The sequence below is a fragment of the Triturus cristatus genome, chromosome 9, assembly GCF_964204655.1.
Source record: "Triturus cristatus chromosome 9, aTriCri1.1, whole genome shotgun sequence".
Taxonomy (NCBI): Eukaryota; Metazoa; Chordata; class Amphibia; order Caudata; family Salamandridae; genus Triturus; species Triturus cristatus.
Genome location: NC_140592.1, coordinates 1,210,144,295 through 1,210,159,597, shown reverse-complemented (window position 1 = coordinate 1,210,159,597; position 15,303 = coordinate 1,210,144,295). Strand labels below are relative to the sequence as shown.

Below are 15,303 nucleotides of genomic sequence, written 5' to 3'. Positions count from 1 at the left end.
CGGTTCTCAAATATTCTGTGAGCCCTGCGATGTGTAGGTGTGTCTACACAGTGCACAGATGTACAACACCTGATCATCCAGTGGTATTTTACGTACCTTTATTGCTAGTCCCTGGCTTCCCTAATCATAGGGACCTTATTCATAAAGATCTGCTATGAGGAGGTGTGACTTACTCATGCAGTGCTCCTTGTTTACTTGTGGGTTCTGGGACTCAGGAGTAACTGAGAGTAGGACAGGCAAAGTCATCAGGCCTTATGGGTGGGGGAGTTTCTAACTTTCAGGGATTTTCACGTGTGAGAATCTGGAAATAGCGCAATTCTAAAAACACCTTTGTTTTCCTTACTCACCCCCTTATTGTACATATGGAGTATAGTGGTCCTCTTTCTCACACTGGTAACAGATTCTTAATTCAGGAGTAAGTTTAAGCGTGCAGGTAAGTGCGAGGTGTAATCTTTTCAAACACAAAGTCACATCGCCGGCTTCTGGGCCTATTATGCTTTATTTGCTGTTTGCATTGATTCACAATTTAGCAAAAAACCATATAAACTTAATTTAATCAGACATAAAATCTTATGTTACAAGTAACACATATCTTAAATATAAATGAATTACCTCATCCTTTCCATGGAACAGCCACTGACTGCCATTGTCCAGTCTGAAAAAGAAAACATGTGTTCTGTAAATTCCAGCAATCCATCTATATAAATGTAACATTCTGTATTTAATGCTGGGACTATAACTCTTCCTTCACCCATCACCAATGCCCGCTCTGTGCTCAGTGCTCAGGCCTGGTATTTAGTACTGTGGGGTAATGCAAAAGCAGTTTAAAGGCATAGACAGTGTGTTGACTTGCCTCAATCACCACCGTGCAGACCAAATCTTTACATGAGGGATTGGTCCCATTCAAGCCACAAACCTTGGTCTGAGTTACATTTTTGTCTAATGCAGTAATAACATTATCTGATGAAATGTATGAATTTATATTTGTAAGAAATTAGGTTGTTCAAGCCACAATTGATTCCCATTGAAGCCCATGTTAGATGTGAAGGACATCTAACCTGAGCTTCAATTGGAATTCCATAGAGCATATTATCAAGCCCATTATCGCCGTTTTAGCGGCGGTTTTCTGCCGCTAAAGCGGCGATAATTTTATCGCCTGTCTTGATAATATGCCCCTTAAATGGTTCCTGTTCCACAGAACTGTCAAGCGAAACTCACCCCCTGCTCAAGCTGCAAACCTGGGAAGTTAACGATGCCCCTGGACTGTTCCATCCTGATGCCTTTGCTCTCTCATCCCACCCTGCTCTCTTCCTCTTTATCTGACTCCCTTTCTGGATGTAGACATGGGCCATCTCTTCACCCAGCATAGTGTCCCCAGTCATCAGCAATGCTGCTATTATGCACCCTTATTCAGAACTGCAGACCTGTGGAGTTCTTTGAGTACAGCATTGAGGTGGGGAGGCTTAGTAAATAGGATTATGAGTATGTAGAAAATACACAGTCTTCAAGCTGCATTGCTGATCATTGGTCTAGCCTCATAGTAAAATGTGTTTGTGGTCAGTTTTGTTCAATGTTGTACCGTCTGAAACCCTGTGTTTTCTCAGTGCATGTTACTTGTGGCCTACTAAGCGTAGTAGAGTATCACATCCTTTCAACAAAACATACACAAACACTGCATCTCCAGTTCCTTCCACGATAATGCCATAACAGCGCATGCGTGTACAGTATGGCTTAAACCTCTAAATACCACTTGTCTTGATATAACCAGGAATATTTCACCTACTTCAGCCTGAACACATATTTCTTCTTCTTGTAATCCCTCGCTGCTTCACACGTGGCATGGGTGAGTTTGAAGGGTTCTTCTCCGTGGAATGGTGCACTGGAGTCTGAGCTCTTGGGGTCCTTGAAGAATGACAGCTCGTTGTGTTGGAGCACACTGTACAGAGTAGTCCAGGACCTACAACCATGGCAAGAACACACCTTTGTTGAGTACTATTGGCAGCTTTCATGATAATACAAAGATCACATTCCTAAGTTCTTCAGCATCAATTCAAAAAAGCATCAATGAGCCAAGAACAATTCAGAGGGTCCTTCTCCTGTCGCACAGTTTTTCACCAAAGAGCATACTATAAATAATACCATAGAGCATAGTATAATTAATACCAAAGAGCATACTATAAATAATACCAAAGAGCATACTATAAATAATACCAAAGAGCATAGTATAATTAATACCAAAGAGCAAAGTATAATTAATACCAAAGCGCATAGTATAATTAATACCAAAGAGCATACTATAAATAATACCAAAGAGCATAGTATAACTAATACCAAAGAGCAAAGTATAATTAATACCAAAGAGCAAAGTATAATCAATACCAAAGAGCAAAGTATAATTAATACCAAAGAGCAAAGTATAATTAATACCAAAGAGCATACTATAATTAATACCAAAGAGCATACTATAAATAATACCAAAGAGCATACTATAAATAATACCAAAGAGCATAGTATAACTAATACCAAAGAGCATAGTATAATTAATACCAAAGAGCAAAGTATAATCAATACCAAAGAGCATAGTATAATTAATACCAAAGAGCATACTATAAATAATACCAAAGAGCATACTATAAATAATACCAAAGAGCATAGTATAACTAATACCAAAGAGCATAGTATAATTAATACCAAAGAGCATACTATAAATAATACCAAAGAGCATACTATAAATAATACCAAAGAGCATAGTATAACTAATACCAAAGAGCAAAGTATAATTAATACCAAAGAGCAAAGTATAATCAATACCAAAGAGCAAAGTATAATTAATACCAAAGAGCAAAGTATAATTAATACCAAAGAGCAAAGTATAATTAATACCAAAGAGCAAAGTATAATTAATACCAAAGAGCATAGTATAATTAATACCAAAGAGCATACTATAAATAATACCAAAGAGCATACTATAAATAATACCAAAGAGCATAGTATAACTAATACCAAAGAGCAAAGTATAATTAATACCAAAGAGCAAAGTATAATCAATACCAAAGAGCATAGTATAATTAATACCAAAGAGCAAAGTATAATTAATACCAAAGAGCAAAGTATAATTAATACCAAAGAGCAAAGTATAATTAATACCAAAGAGCATAGTATAATTAATACCAAAGAGCATACTATAAATAATACCAAAGAGCATACTATAAATAATACCAAAGAGCATAGTATAACTAATACCAAAGAGCAAAGTATAATTAATACCAAAGAGCAAAGTATAATCAATACCAAAGAGCAAAGTATAATTAATACCAAAGAGCATACTATAAATAATACCAAAGAGCATACTATAATTAATACCAAAGAGCATAGTATAATTTATACCAAAGCATAATTAATACCAAAGAGCAAAGTATAATCAATACCAAAGAGCAAAGTATAATTAATACCAAAGAGCATAGTATAACTAATTCCATAAATCATTCTCAGAGACAGTAGACAGATGGATATTTGAAATGCTTTCACAAATATATTTCATTTATGTGTGCGATCAAATAATAGAAAGTGCACATGAGACCTGTTTGCAGCCCTTTTGTTGGGCCCCTCAAGATCATGTTTGCGCCCAAGGTAGCCTTTCATCTGGATGCTGCGGGAGCTTTCTGGCTGCTGAGGGAGAGTGGACGCCTCTTGTTTTTCACTGGTTGGTACTTGCAATGTGCTGTGATGTAGTCCCCCTGCTAGTTCTTCATGACCAGTCAATCCTTCAGTATCCATCTCAGCGTCTTCATCTGAATGGCCAAACTCCACCAGATCGGTCTCTACATCTTCTGCCTAATAGTGAAAAGATAATCGCTATTAAGGTATGAAAATAGCGCCCTGTCCTGGAGTGTGTGTTAGTAATCATGCAGACAAGGGAACCTAAGGAAGGGCAAGTTTGATGTGCCCACTTTGGATTCAGAAGTCAGCATCAGAAAGTAAACAGAACGCACGTAAGACATTGTCAGGTGTCTTCTGAGCACAGCTGATGGAATTAAACAGAGGAAAGAGTGTAGGCACCTCTGCAGAGGCAAATAAAAGGGGCATTGGTAGCTGTTGATAATCTTTTACCACAAGCACTTGAAGAAGCACAGTGGACAAAAGATTTTTGAAGGCTGCAGCCCTCTCTCTCCAACCTCTGCAGAAATGGGGAAGACTTAGGGTCTGATTTAGATCTTGGCAGAAGGGTTAATCCGTCACAACGATGAGGGATATCCAGTCCGCTGAAATGTAAATCCCATAGGATATACTAGATTTATATTTCAGTGAAAGGGATATCCGTCACCGTGTGATGGAGTAACTCATCCGCCAAGATCTAAATCAGACCCTAATTTTGGTATAAGTCAATTCTTTGCCACCAGGGATTGAGAGAATCCCATTTTTGTGAGAGTGGTAGTCAAGGGGCTGGAGGCATTACTGAAAGGGCCTGTCTAGAGCTGCTTTCAGAGACTGAAACATGCTTGATGGCAAGACACGCTACTCACCACTAGGAATCAACCTTCGGCCTCTCTGTGTTCCGTCTCCATTAAAATAAGTGTCATTGACGTTCATAGAAAATTTAAAACTACCCGATTCTGAGAAAATGTGGGTAAGTACAGACACTGTACTATATCATTTTCAATGTAGTTGTTACTTTATATATATTTTGATAATACAGTATGATCGTTAGTAAAGTGGTGATGTATTTATCCCATTCAAACTGTGCCTTACCCATAGAATAAGTCAATTGAAGGGGGGCAGAAACATTATATGTATTTATTTCAGTGTTTCATAAAGTGCTGGTTGTCATTTTGCGATAATTTTGGAGCGAGGAGATTACAGATAACTACGGACTATCTATACATAAGCAGTACAACAGAGATAAATATCTAGTTACATCACACCCAACATTCCTGGTGGATCAGGTGCCATCTTAGGCAAAGGCTTTCTTGAAGCTCCCAGTTTTGAGAAGTTTCTTGAATAGGAGGTAGCGCGGTGCAGCTCGGAGTTGGGGATCAGGGTCACTATTTCTTTCAGTCTAATCATCAACGATAAAAAATTGTGATTGGGGCTAATACAATCTGTAGACAAAAGGGAAGTAATTAAACTCAATTGCTCGCTTACTACACCAACAATGCTACAATATTGTCCACATGCAGTTTTACAAATAATATCCTGTAGCAGTTTGGGGTGGTTGGTATAGGTAAATGTCAAGGAGAGGGAAGGAATCACACATATAAGAAACATCTTTAAACCATTTAAATGACTTGCTAAGGGACTTGCTTACGGTTGGTTGGGTTGGGTACCATTGTAATGCTTTAACCTTTGTGGAAGTCATAACCCTTATGCATGTTACTGTGTCTAGCTTGGTTGATTTATAATCATTTGAGGTGTAGGCTGCTAACTCCCTGCACTCTGCTTCATTTTGCACCAATTTGAATATTTTGTGATATTTGTACCAACCACCATTGAAAATGTGACTGTTTTTAAATTTCCCGGTATCATTGCACAATTGCCTGGTGCTGCTGCAATTTTCGTGATCTTGGACCCAATACTTACCCTGCAACCGACCAGTGCAGATAGTTGTCCTGTACAGAACTCTACTTCATAGCTTGAAACCTTATAACTGAAGTGATACCCACACTTTTCTGGCCACAGGATGCAGTCTTGGGTTCGCAGAAGCATGTCCCCTCTCTTAAATCTATTAATATTTGAGGAAGTGTTGGAAGCTAACACATAATTGCATTTTTGAGTCCATATTGTTGGTCCAGTGACACAACAACTACTTTCTACACTGCAAACCCAATGATTTATGGTTATGTCTTACATTTCTCTGCACACCTGGAAAACATTTCTCTTTGTGGGGGATCCCTTTTCAACAGACCCTCTTGAAATCTGGTGGTGCTCAATATGCTTTGCCACCTAGAAGCAAACTTACTCTTAATTATTTCCGAGTCCGATCCCGATATTGTATTTGAGGATGACTTTGCTTCACCTGCACTAACCAGTATTTAATCTATCCTGGCGCCTCCATATGATGCCTGAGGACTGAGGGGCATATTAGCAACGCTTTGCGATAACTATCGCAAAGCGTGCTTAGCGCTTCTTTTCCTAACGCCCGCTATCGCAGATTTTTATCGCTGAGATATCACGTTATTAGCAACTCGTATCTTCAAGGCAATAAAAATTCCTGCAATAGCGGGGAAATTGCCGTTTTGCAGGGAACATCGCTGGTTTTCCAGCGATGTTCCCTGCAAAACGCCGATAACCTTGCTGATACGACCCTGTGGTCGTATCAGCAGAATCCACCCCCTATGTTAGGGGTGGCTAAGTCAGGATTTTAGCAGACGTTAGTTTTTGGAGAAAACAGCAGTTTTCTCCAAAAACTAACGTCTGCTAAAATGCTAGGGCATCCTTGCTGATAGCGCAAAGCCGCGTTATGGATGTTCTGACATGTAGTGAATGTCAGGAACGCTCACTTTGCATCTCATTAGAGATGCAAAGGTAGGCGTAGTGAAAAAGGGTGCTAACATGCGAATATGCATGTTAGCACCCTCTTGCTGATAGGGCGATGGTTTTATCTCTGCTTTTCTGGCTTTTAAAGCCAAAAAAGTGGAGATAAAGCCCTTGCTGATATGCCCCTTAGTTAGACTGAATATTATTTGGACTTGGCATGTAGTCACACTAGTGGTTGGAATATATGTTGTTACTTTTTGTAAACCTGGCACTAACTGAATATTTATGTAACTATTCAACCACTGTATCTCTGCCGTGCAACACTCCGTGCCCCGCCAGACACATCATGGCTCCCTAAATATGTCTTGATCTATCACGGGTTTTCCTATGTTGTCTAACGATGTACCCGCTTGTCTATCACTGCCACAGAATTCAAATGTACCAGCAGTACTCCATGTTCAACCAGATCATAAGATGCCAACAGACTGGTGCATCCTCTTCAAATCCCTAAAGGACCCCACATCAAATCAATATAGGATGTCTAGATCGTTTGGTGGTACTGTTTCTGGCACAGTAGGAACAAATACAAGAGTAACCTACATGCATACAATACTCCATTTTATCTGCAGATGCTTACAGGGGCCTGTTTTGAACTATGAATTCTTAAAACTTCAATGGGTATTTGTATTCGGTGTATGCTATATTTTTCTGCTAACAACAATACACTGAATTGTAATCGGAAACTAACCAGTGTGGGCTGCTCAGTTGTTTGTCGACTATGTTGTTCTGAAACATAAGTATCTCGTCTGTCTTCTTCATGTCTATGGAAAAGTAAATAAAAAGTAACTTTAGTTCACATAGAAAAATATTCCTTTAAGTTCTGAACAACTCATTTTAGCAATTCAGACATAATATAGCCATTTTGGAAGCCCCACAGAGCACAGACTCCATAATGCATAGAATTGTACCTTTTCTTCTCTCTGTTTTGCTCTATCCCTTCCTTTCTCTGTTCTTGCTCTTTCTTACTTTCTTGATTGCTGTTGTACTTTTTCTGTCTCTTACCTTCTCTCTCTCTCTCCCTCTTTTGTTGTCTCTATGTCTCTTGCTTCCTCCCTTTCTCTTTAAGCCACACCTCTTGCATTATAGCTCCCTCTCTTTTTGACTCTCTCTTCTTATTCTGGTGCCTCTCTCTCTTGCTCACTTTACTCCCTAGCACCGCCTTCCTCTTTATCTCACTTCCTTCTTCCACCAGTATCAGTCGAATGAATACTCCCAACAGAGTTACATGAACAGATTTCATTGATTTGTGGAGGTTAAATTATAGATTGAAAACATCAGATTGCTCCCCCTACAGCAGAAACCTTCATGCAAAAGTGGGAGATTCTTGACAGTTCCATGATCCTGATATTGAACAAAAACCTCCCTTGAGGAAATTGAAGAAATGCACCCCATTGCCCACAGTTAAGAAATGCATTCCCATTGCCTACGATTTCACGGTAACATATCTAAATGTTGAGAAATGACCATGTTTGTTTTTTCTATTGAACTTTATTTCTGTGAGTGGGCATTTGGGGTTAATTACATTAAGATAATGAATCCAAGATATTTATTTCCCAGTTTTGAGCCTGTCAACTGTCTAAAAAACATGCAACCTACTGTGTCTGATGCTGATGCCATGGTGACGTTGCATGCTCATGGGCGACGCCTTGCGCCACTTTGACTCTTGCAGCCTCTTGATGTTTTCGCATTTCTAACAGCTCAAGCTGAAAGAGAACAGTATACAAAGTAAAAACAACAGTGTACAAAGTAAAAACAATCTGAAAACAATTTTGCCCAATTTATTATGAACTGATTATACTATGTATATAATTTGTATGTGTTAATTTGTTTTTCAGTTTCACAGTGACATTTGGGCGCATACAATGAGATCACAATATCAGTTCTTCAAGAAAAAAGATAGAGACTTTGCATGTATTTTTGGTCCAAGGAAATAGTCTTTTTTCTTTAGATCCTGTGAAAAAAATGAATCCTATATTTATAACAAGCAGAGCTAAGAGAATGGGTACACTTTGATGTCTCTATAAACTTAATGGGACAAACGCTTTTTAAAAGTGTTTCCAAAAGTAAACCGAAAACTTCTGTTTTTGTTTGTTTGTGTGCTTGAACTATGTCTTCAGGTTACAGTAATTCAAGATCAATAGTATCTTTTCTTTCTACTAATAAGAATCATAGTTTCCTGTAATGTACTTTAAAGTTTAAATGGATGTCTACACCTGTTCTAGTACCCCTGCATGCTAGGAAGTACCCGTACCATTCTATTGGAATTATATGTGATGATTATTTATTTTTTTAATGCAAGATTTTTATTACTGGCACAAAGCTGCCATATTTAGACAAATATATGTTTTTCTTTGTTCTTTTTGTGTTTGTGGCATATGATTCCAATAAATAAATATATTTGTTTTTAAGGAACCAGCTTAACAAGTCTAGACCTACTTGCATGTTTAATTATTGTTATTGCCAAAATAGTAACAGAATAATTAGAAAGTAAATGCTAAATTGGGGTCTAATTGGCTGGAGAAGCAAAGCACCACTTTTTTTTACAAACTCTTGTGAGATGTCTGCTTCTTGTTACTAAGCCATACTGTGGTGGATGCTAATGCCTTTGACTGTTTTATGTTTTACTCACAATATTAATAGTAGAGCAAAAAAAATTATGATTAAAACATCTATGTTTATTTGCAGTGATCACAGGTCATGTTCGCACTATATATAATTTTATAAACAAATAATTAAATGTTGTGTTTGTAAATGTAAACAAAATGGATGCTTTGAAACATGATCAGTCTGCGGAAGCCCTTGGGAATACTACACTTACCGTAGTGAGCCTCTCCAGAGCCGCAAACCTCTCTTCCCAGGTGGCTGTAGATTTCTCAAATGCTTCATGCCTTTTGATCAATTTCTCGACATCGTGTACGCTATTGCCATAGTCGCAGCTCGCGAGGTAGGACTCTTGTGCGATTAGCCAGGCTTCTGCCACCGAGGCGTCCCTGGCAAACTGGCACACTTCCAGAACTAGAATTGAAGACAAAGCAAACTTGGATAAAACTAAAAAAATAAAAGCTATTTGTTCCACATTTTGAATTCTCCTATCAAAAAAAGCAGGTATCATATAGCATAGGGTCTGTTTAAAAAATCCTAAAGAGAAGAGTACCACTCACATGATGACTTCATCACCAAGTGTGAGGTCATCAGCTCCAAGGGACATACATTAGTTGGCAGACCACTTATGGCTTCCCATCACTTTGTGACATCATTATATCAAAATCACAGAGGTGGGGAAAATGGCATGAAACACCATCTGATCTCTGGTGCTATCACATGACCTTTGACCCTGATGCCTGCCAATGTGCAGGTAATTATAGTGTTTCTCAAAAACGCAAGTTTTCAGCATCTTAATAAACAGAGGTAAACAACAAGCACAAACAACAACATAAAGGTAAAATCTTTTTTTCTTTCAAAATATTAGTTGCCCGGGTGGTTAAATCTCAAGGGCGGCTAAAGAGTCTTTAAGTGTTACTGGCAGCAACAAAAGAGACCGATTTCCATATTCCTAAATTCTTTTCCACTACCAGCGAGCTGGTGCGGAATAGTGACTACCCTGATCACTGTGGATTCTGGAGACCAGGTTTATAATCTACGGTGGGCCCGAATCACAAAGACTTTGGTCTGTTAAAGTGTGACTTAGAACTGAAGTACTTCAGGAGTAAACCAAGAGTAAGTCACAACAAAACGTTTGTGAACCTGGCCTTGTGCGAATCTGGGAAAAACGTGTAAAGTACATTAAATCTAATGTACAGTCACTTCCACCTCTGATATATGTAACGCTTCCACTGCCAATCATCTAACGTTCAACCTTGTTGCTATACGCAGCATTTCCGGGTATAGATGCTTAGTTTACCAATACCTTAAAAAGTACTGCTAGTGTATAGATTCCGATTAATAATTGCCAGCCATATCAGCCGACAAGCGTATAGTGCCCGTATCGTAAATTGCAGTGATGATATCAGAAGAACTATGTGCATTACGAAAAGCAATCTAGCAACTAACTCTGCACTTAGATTCTTAATCTGCCAAATACATAATAAAAATAATCCAACTCCATTTTAGACCCCTTGCAAAATGGCTTCAGACCTGCACAGCACTGAGTCTGCTCTACTGGCGGTCACTGAGCAACTTAGAGGAGCCTTAGATGAGGGCAGAACTTCGGCACTGATCCAGTTGGATCTCAGTGCAGCTTTCGATACAGTCTCCCACAACATCTTGCTTTTTCGGTTGTGGGAGATTGGTATCATGAATAAAGCCCTCGCGTGGCTCTCTTCTTTTCTAGATAACAGGACCTTCCAAGTGATTGCCCACCCTTTTCACTCCCTTACCCAATCTTTGCGTTGCAGGCTCGCCCACGGTTCAGCATTGAGCCCCACTTTGTTCAATGTGTACATCCGGCGGCTGGCCCTGCTGGCTACGGCCCGTAACATCTCTTTGGTGTCATAAGCTGATGACACACAGCTGGTGATTTCCTTCATGAATAAACCCAATCAAGATGCCACCAAATTCCAGGAGGACCTGACTGCCATCTCTGCCTGGATGGAGGATAACTGTCTCCAACTGAACCCTGCGAAAATGGAGATCCTCCTATTAGGCAGAGATTCCCATCTATGGGGCAGCAATTGGTGGCCGCAAAAGCTCGGCGTACCCCCCTCCCCCAGCTGAAAACGGTGGTAAAAAACCTAGGCATTTGGGTCGATAATGCTCTCACTTTTGAAGAGCATGCCAAATCTGTCACAGGAATATGCTTCGGCTTGCTGCGCGGCCTAAAACCCATCTTGGGTCAGTTCGATCACCACACTCGCCAGCTGATTGTGCAAGCCACTGTCTTAACCATGCTGGACTACTGTAATGTGCTGCTCCTTGGATCCAATAAGTCAGTGATAAAAAGGCTGGAGCGCACTCAGAAAGCAGCAGCCTGTGCGTTATTTTCCCTCCCTAGGCGTTGCTCCGTCTCCGGCCTTCGGCGTCGTCTTTATTGGCTTCCCATTGAGCAGAGAATTTAATTCAAAGCACTCTTTTATTCATAAGATTCTTACGGGTTCAGGTCCCACAATTTTGAGCGAGCTAGGTCTTCCCTACACCCCGACGCGTGATCTACGATCGGCCAGCCTATCTATCTAGTACAGGCTCCCCCTTTCCTCAGATCTACAGCCAGAGGACGTTCTTTTAAGGTGCTAGCGCCGGCCCTCTGGAACTCCTTGCCGCGGGCCATCAGAAGCATCCCCAACTATGTGACCTTCAGAAGGGCGGCTAAGACCTGGCTCTTTCACTGACCTTGTCTCCTCTATGTTCTTCCTCTCTTGGCTGCTAGCACTGAGACGTCCCTTTTACGGGACGGCCATGCACTCTACAAACATGACATGAGTGGGGCCAAGTACTCAGCAGAAATAAAGGAATGAGATACCGACTAGAATGAAACTGAGTGCCGGGTATGGAAACTACATAACAAGATCAAACTGCCGTTGTTTCCCAGACTGGCATCCCAGGAAAGTGGAGGGTCATATTTTATTAATTCATTATATGTATCCATATCTCTAGTGGAGGGAGCTTTCTAGGCCATGTTTGCATCTTATCTTTAAATTCCTTGCAAAAATATGCTTGCGGTTGTATCCGGTGGTTAATGAAGCATCATTAGACCGTTATTAAGGTTTTATTCGTTTAATTGCCTACCTTGCAATAACAAGCTTGAGCGAAAGGAGAGAGCTAATAGTGACGGGAATTGGCAATTAACAGCTGCTAACGACTGGCAGAAAGTGGGAAATAGCTACAAGTACGCCTGCCACATCTCACGGCCTAGATGTGTATAAATTATCCAACTTTACCTATCTTCTTCATGCCCCTGCTTCAGACTTTCAATAAACTTAGTAAGTAGGCAATCTCTGAGTCTAGAAGCTCATGCCAACATTTGAAGTAATCTGATTGGCTGAGTCAATCTGCGCCTTCTATGTATGTATATGTTATTTATATAGTGTGAACTTAGCCAAGAGGCTGCGCAGCGCAGTACAGAGTCAAAGACAAGGTTCAAATCAATGAGTAATTAGAGAGGAAATTAGGTTGTGGACTATTAATGCATTGTGATGAAGTGTTCTTTAAAAAGGTAAGTCTTCAACTCTTTTCTAAGTCCGAGTAGCGTTGGAGTGGTCCGTATGGATACAGGGATGTTGTTTCAGACCCTATATGCATAGATGAAAAAGGCCTCTTGTCTTGTTTTTAGGTCTCTCCTGAGTCAGGGCATGCGCTGTCGCTTGCAAATCTATTGTTTAAAAAAAATATCTAAAAAGGGCTCACAGCCCACCCATGACTTACCATTGGTTGGCTTCCTAGTCACTCTCATCTATCTTCTGTTTTCATTTGTCAGCGGCAGCTAGTTTTATTTTACCGGTCCAAATGGCTTTGGAAGGATTTTTGTTTCATCTCTTTAGATTCGACTCACTCACACTATGCTTATTTAATCTACGGATCCATCTTGAATCAGTAAAGTTCATTATGCCATGGCCGGTATTTTACCATGGTAGACAATTTGCCATGGATGTCCACAAACTGACAAGAAATACCACCATTTGAAGAGGGTCAGTATTTTACCAGGGGCGGGCAAAAGGTATCTTCCCCTTGCTATCATTCTGCCAGAGTCAGCATTTTACGATAGAAGGTAAGGGCAACATGCCATGGATACCTGCAGGTTTCCACAAATGATCTCCATTGTTCTAAGGCAAGGCTTTTTGCCCACCCCTACAGTAGCATGCCACACAAGTTACCAAGAATCGCCTCCATGATGTGGAGGCCAGCATTTTACCCCGGGAAGATTATGGGCATCCTCAAATGGATGCCCACATGCTGCCATAAATGACCACCATTATGCCAGGGTTACCATTTTACCAGGCTGTGCATTGAGCATCATCTCATAGAGGCCGCAAGTTGCCAGGAATTATCTTCATTACTTGAAGTACAACATTGTACCATGGGTGAGCTGTGTGGTACCATCCCACAAGTTGCCAAGAATTACCAGCATTTTGTGAGGGCCAGCATTTTACCCAGAGTGAGCAATGGAACTTCACTTCATGGATGCCCACAAGTTACTAACAATTACCGCCATTTCCCAAAGCCAGCATGCACGTGCACTCTCAGACAGACACACAGACAAGCATATGCACGTGCACACAAACCACAGCATCAATATTTTTAATTATCTTCTGCTGCCCCAGATCCCACTGGTACCATTTTTGTCCCTTGCATAGTTGGCTCTTTCACCTGGGGAGGAGTGAGAGGTTAACAGGAATGTCTCGGGCAGGCAGGGGAAGGAGGCAAATGGGAGTGCCTGGTGGGGAAGAAGAAAGCATTCAGGAGTGCCTGGGGGGAAAGGAGCACATGAAAAAGACTTACCTGGTGAAGGATGGCTAAAGGGCATAAGGTGTACAGGTACAGACATGAAAGGGGCCATAAGAGAGTCGAGGAGAGTTGGGCTCTCAAGCTTCTCTCTGTGGAGGGATTCCTTTTTTTCCACTTGCTAGAAAGGCTATCAGGGGGAACATTTATTTTGTATCTTTTGCTGTGCATGTGGAAGATGTCCTCTACCTGCGTAGCAACAACGTAGCACGCCTTCCCTTGACAGTGTGTGAGGAGTAGTTTAAGTAAAACAATCACAGTACATTCCCACTCAGGGGACTGCGTGGTGATACCAGTGATGCAGAAACTAAAAATTGGGTAGTAAGTCAATTTTCATGCTTAATAAATAGAAAAACAAAGGGGACTCAGTGCTGCAATAGCAAGGGATATAGCTGGTTTGTGATCCGGCAGCTATTACTGAGCCGAGTCAAAGATCCGGACTGGCCCCAGTGAAATATGCTGACTGTATCCCTGGGCAATTTGCTACAGTCAGCAGCACCCTACTTGTGTACTTTGCATTCAGAGCAGCCGCCTGCAGGGGCTGAGGGAGGTTCTTAGTTTAAGTTTTTCCTAGGTCCAGCACAAATGCCTCACTTTAGGGCCACTAGTACTCCTTTTGTTTGCAGGTAGATTCAAAGGGGTTATATAGGTAGGTAAATAAAAATTTCAGGCAGGCGCGTCATCCAAAAGATCTTCATAAGAATCGTTAAAGACAATTCGTTCATTGATATCATTCCCACTGAGTCATCTACTCCGGCCTGTGACAGAAGAGTGACTGAGCTGCAAAGACACCCTTAGATGGTACACATTAAGAGCTTCACTCACGCAGCTGGAGCCACTCCCAGCGCTTCTCCCATTTGTCTATCATTTCTGTTCTCTTCTCCATTATCTGGACAAGCTTTTCTTTAATCTGAAACGTAAAGAAAGAGTGATCGTCAATTTTCACAGCCGCTCTTTATCTTGACATACACAAAGAGGTACATTTATTGGAGGAGTGCTGAAAACATATTTTCCTCAAGCATGCTAATATTTGGTGCAGTGTTTGGTGGGATCACTTGTCTCTGCATGCACGTAAAGTGCAAGAAGCAGTCTGACGTTAGGAAGGCCCTTGCAGTTATCTGGCGTGTGCACAGGCCTAGTCGTCTCCATGGTAATGCGAGGTTGGGAACCTGCATGTGCTGTCACAGTGTGTATTGGACTACTGTCCATGTCCTGGTTGTATCGCATTAAGTGGTTGTGGCAGCATGCCATGTTATGTGGACTAACAATGTGACCAGACCTTTTTTGTTTGCAGCAGAGAGAGGCAAGGCCACTAGCTGCTCTGTAAAGTTCTGC

At 40.8% G+C, this 15,303-nt stretch overlaps 1 protein-coding gene across 1 annotated transcript in view; it reads right to left on the bottom strand.

The window, feature by feature from the left end:
* Positions 1-15,303, bottom strand: part of SPTB (spectrin beta, erythrocytic) — a 232,153-nt gene that overhangs the window by 1,245 nt on the left and 215,605 nt on the right. The window contains exons 29-35 of the mRNA XM_085627228.1: positions 14,794-14,878; positions 9,353-9,549; positions 8,131-8,237; positions 7,223-7,295; positions 3,581-3,834; positions 1,784-1,957; positions 613-655 (exon numbers count right to left, since the gene is read on the bottom strand). Of these exons, the coding sequence (XP_085483354.1) occupies positions 613-655; positions 1,784-1,957; positions 3,581-3,834; positions 7,223-7,295; positions 8,131-8,237; positions 9,353-9,549; positions 14,794-14,878 (933 nt within the window). The remainder of the gene's footprint in view (positions 1-612; positions 656-1,783; positions 1,958-3,580; positions 3,835-7,222; positions 7,296-8,130; positions 8,238-9,352; positions 9,550-14,793; positions 14,879-15,303) is intronic.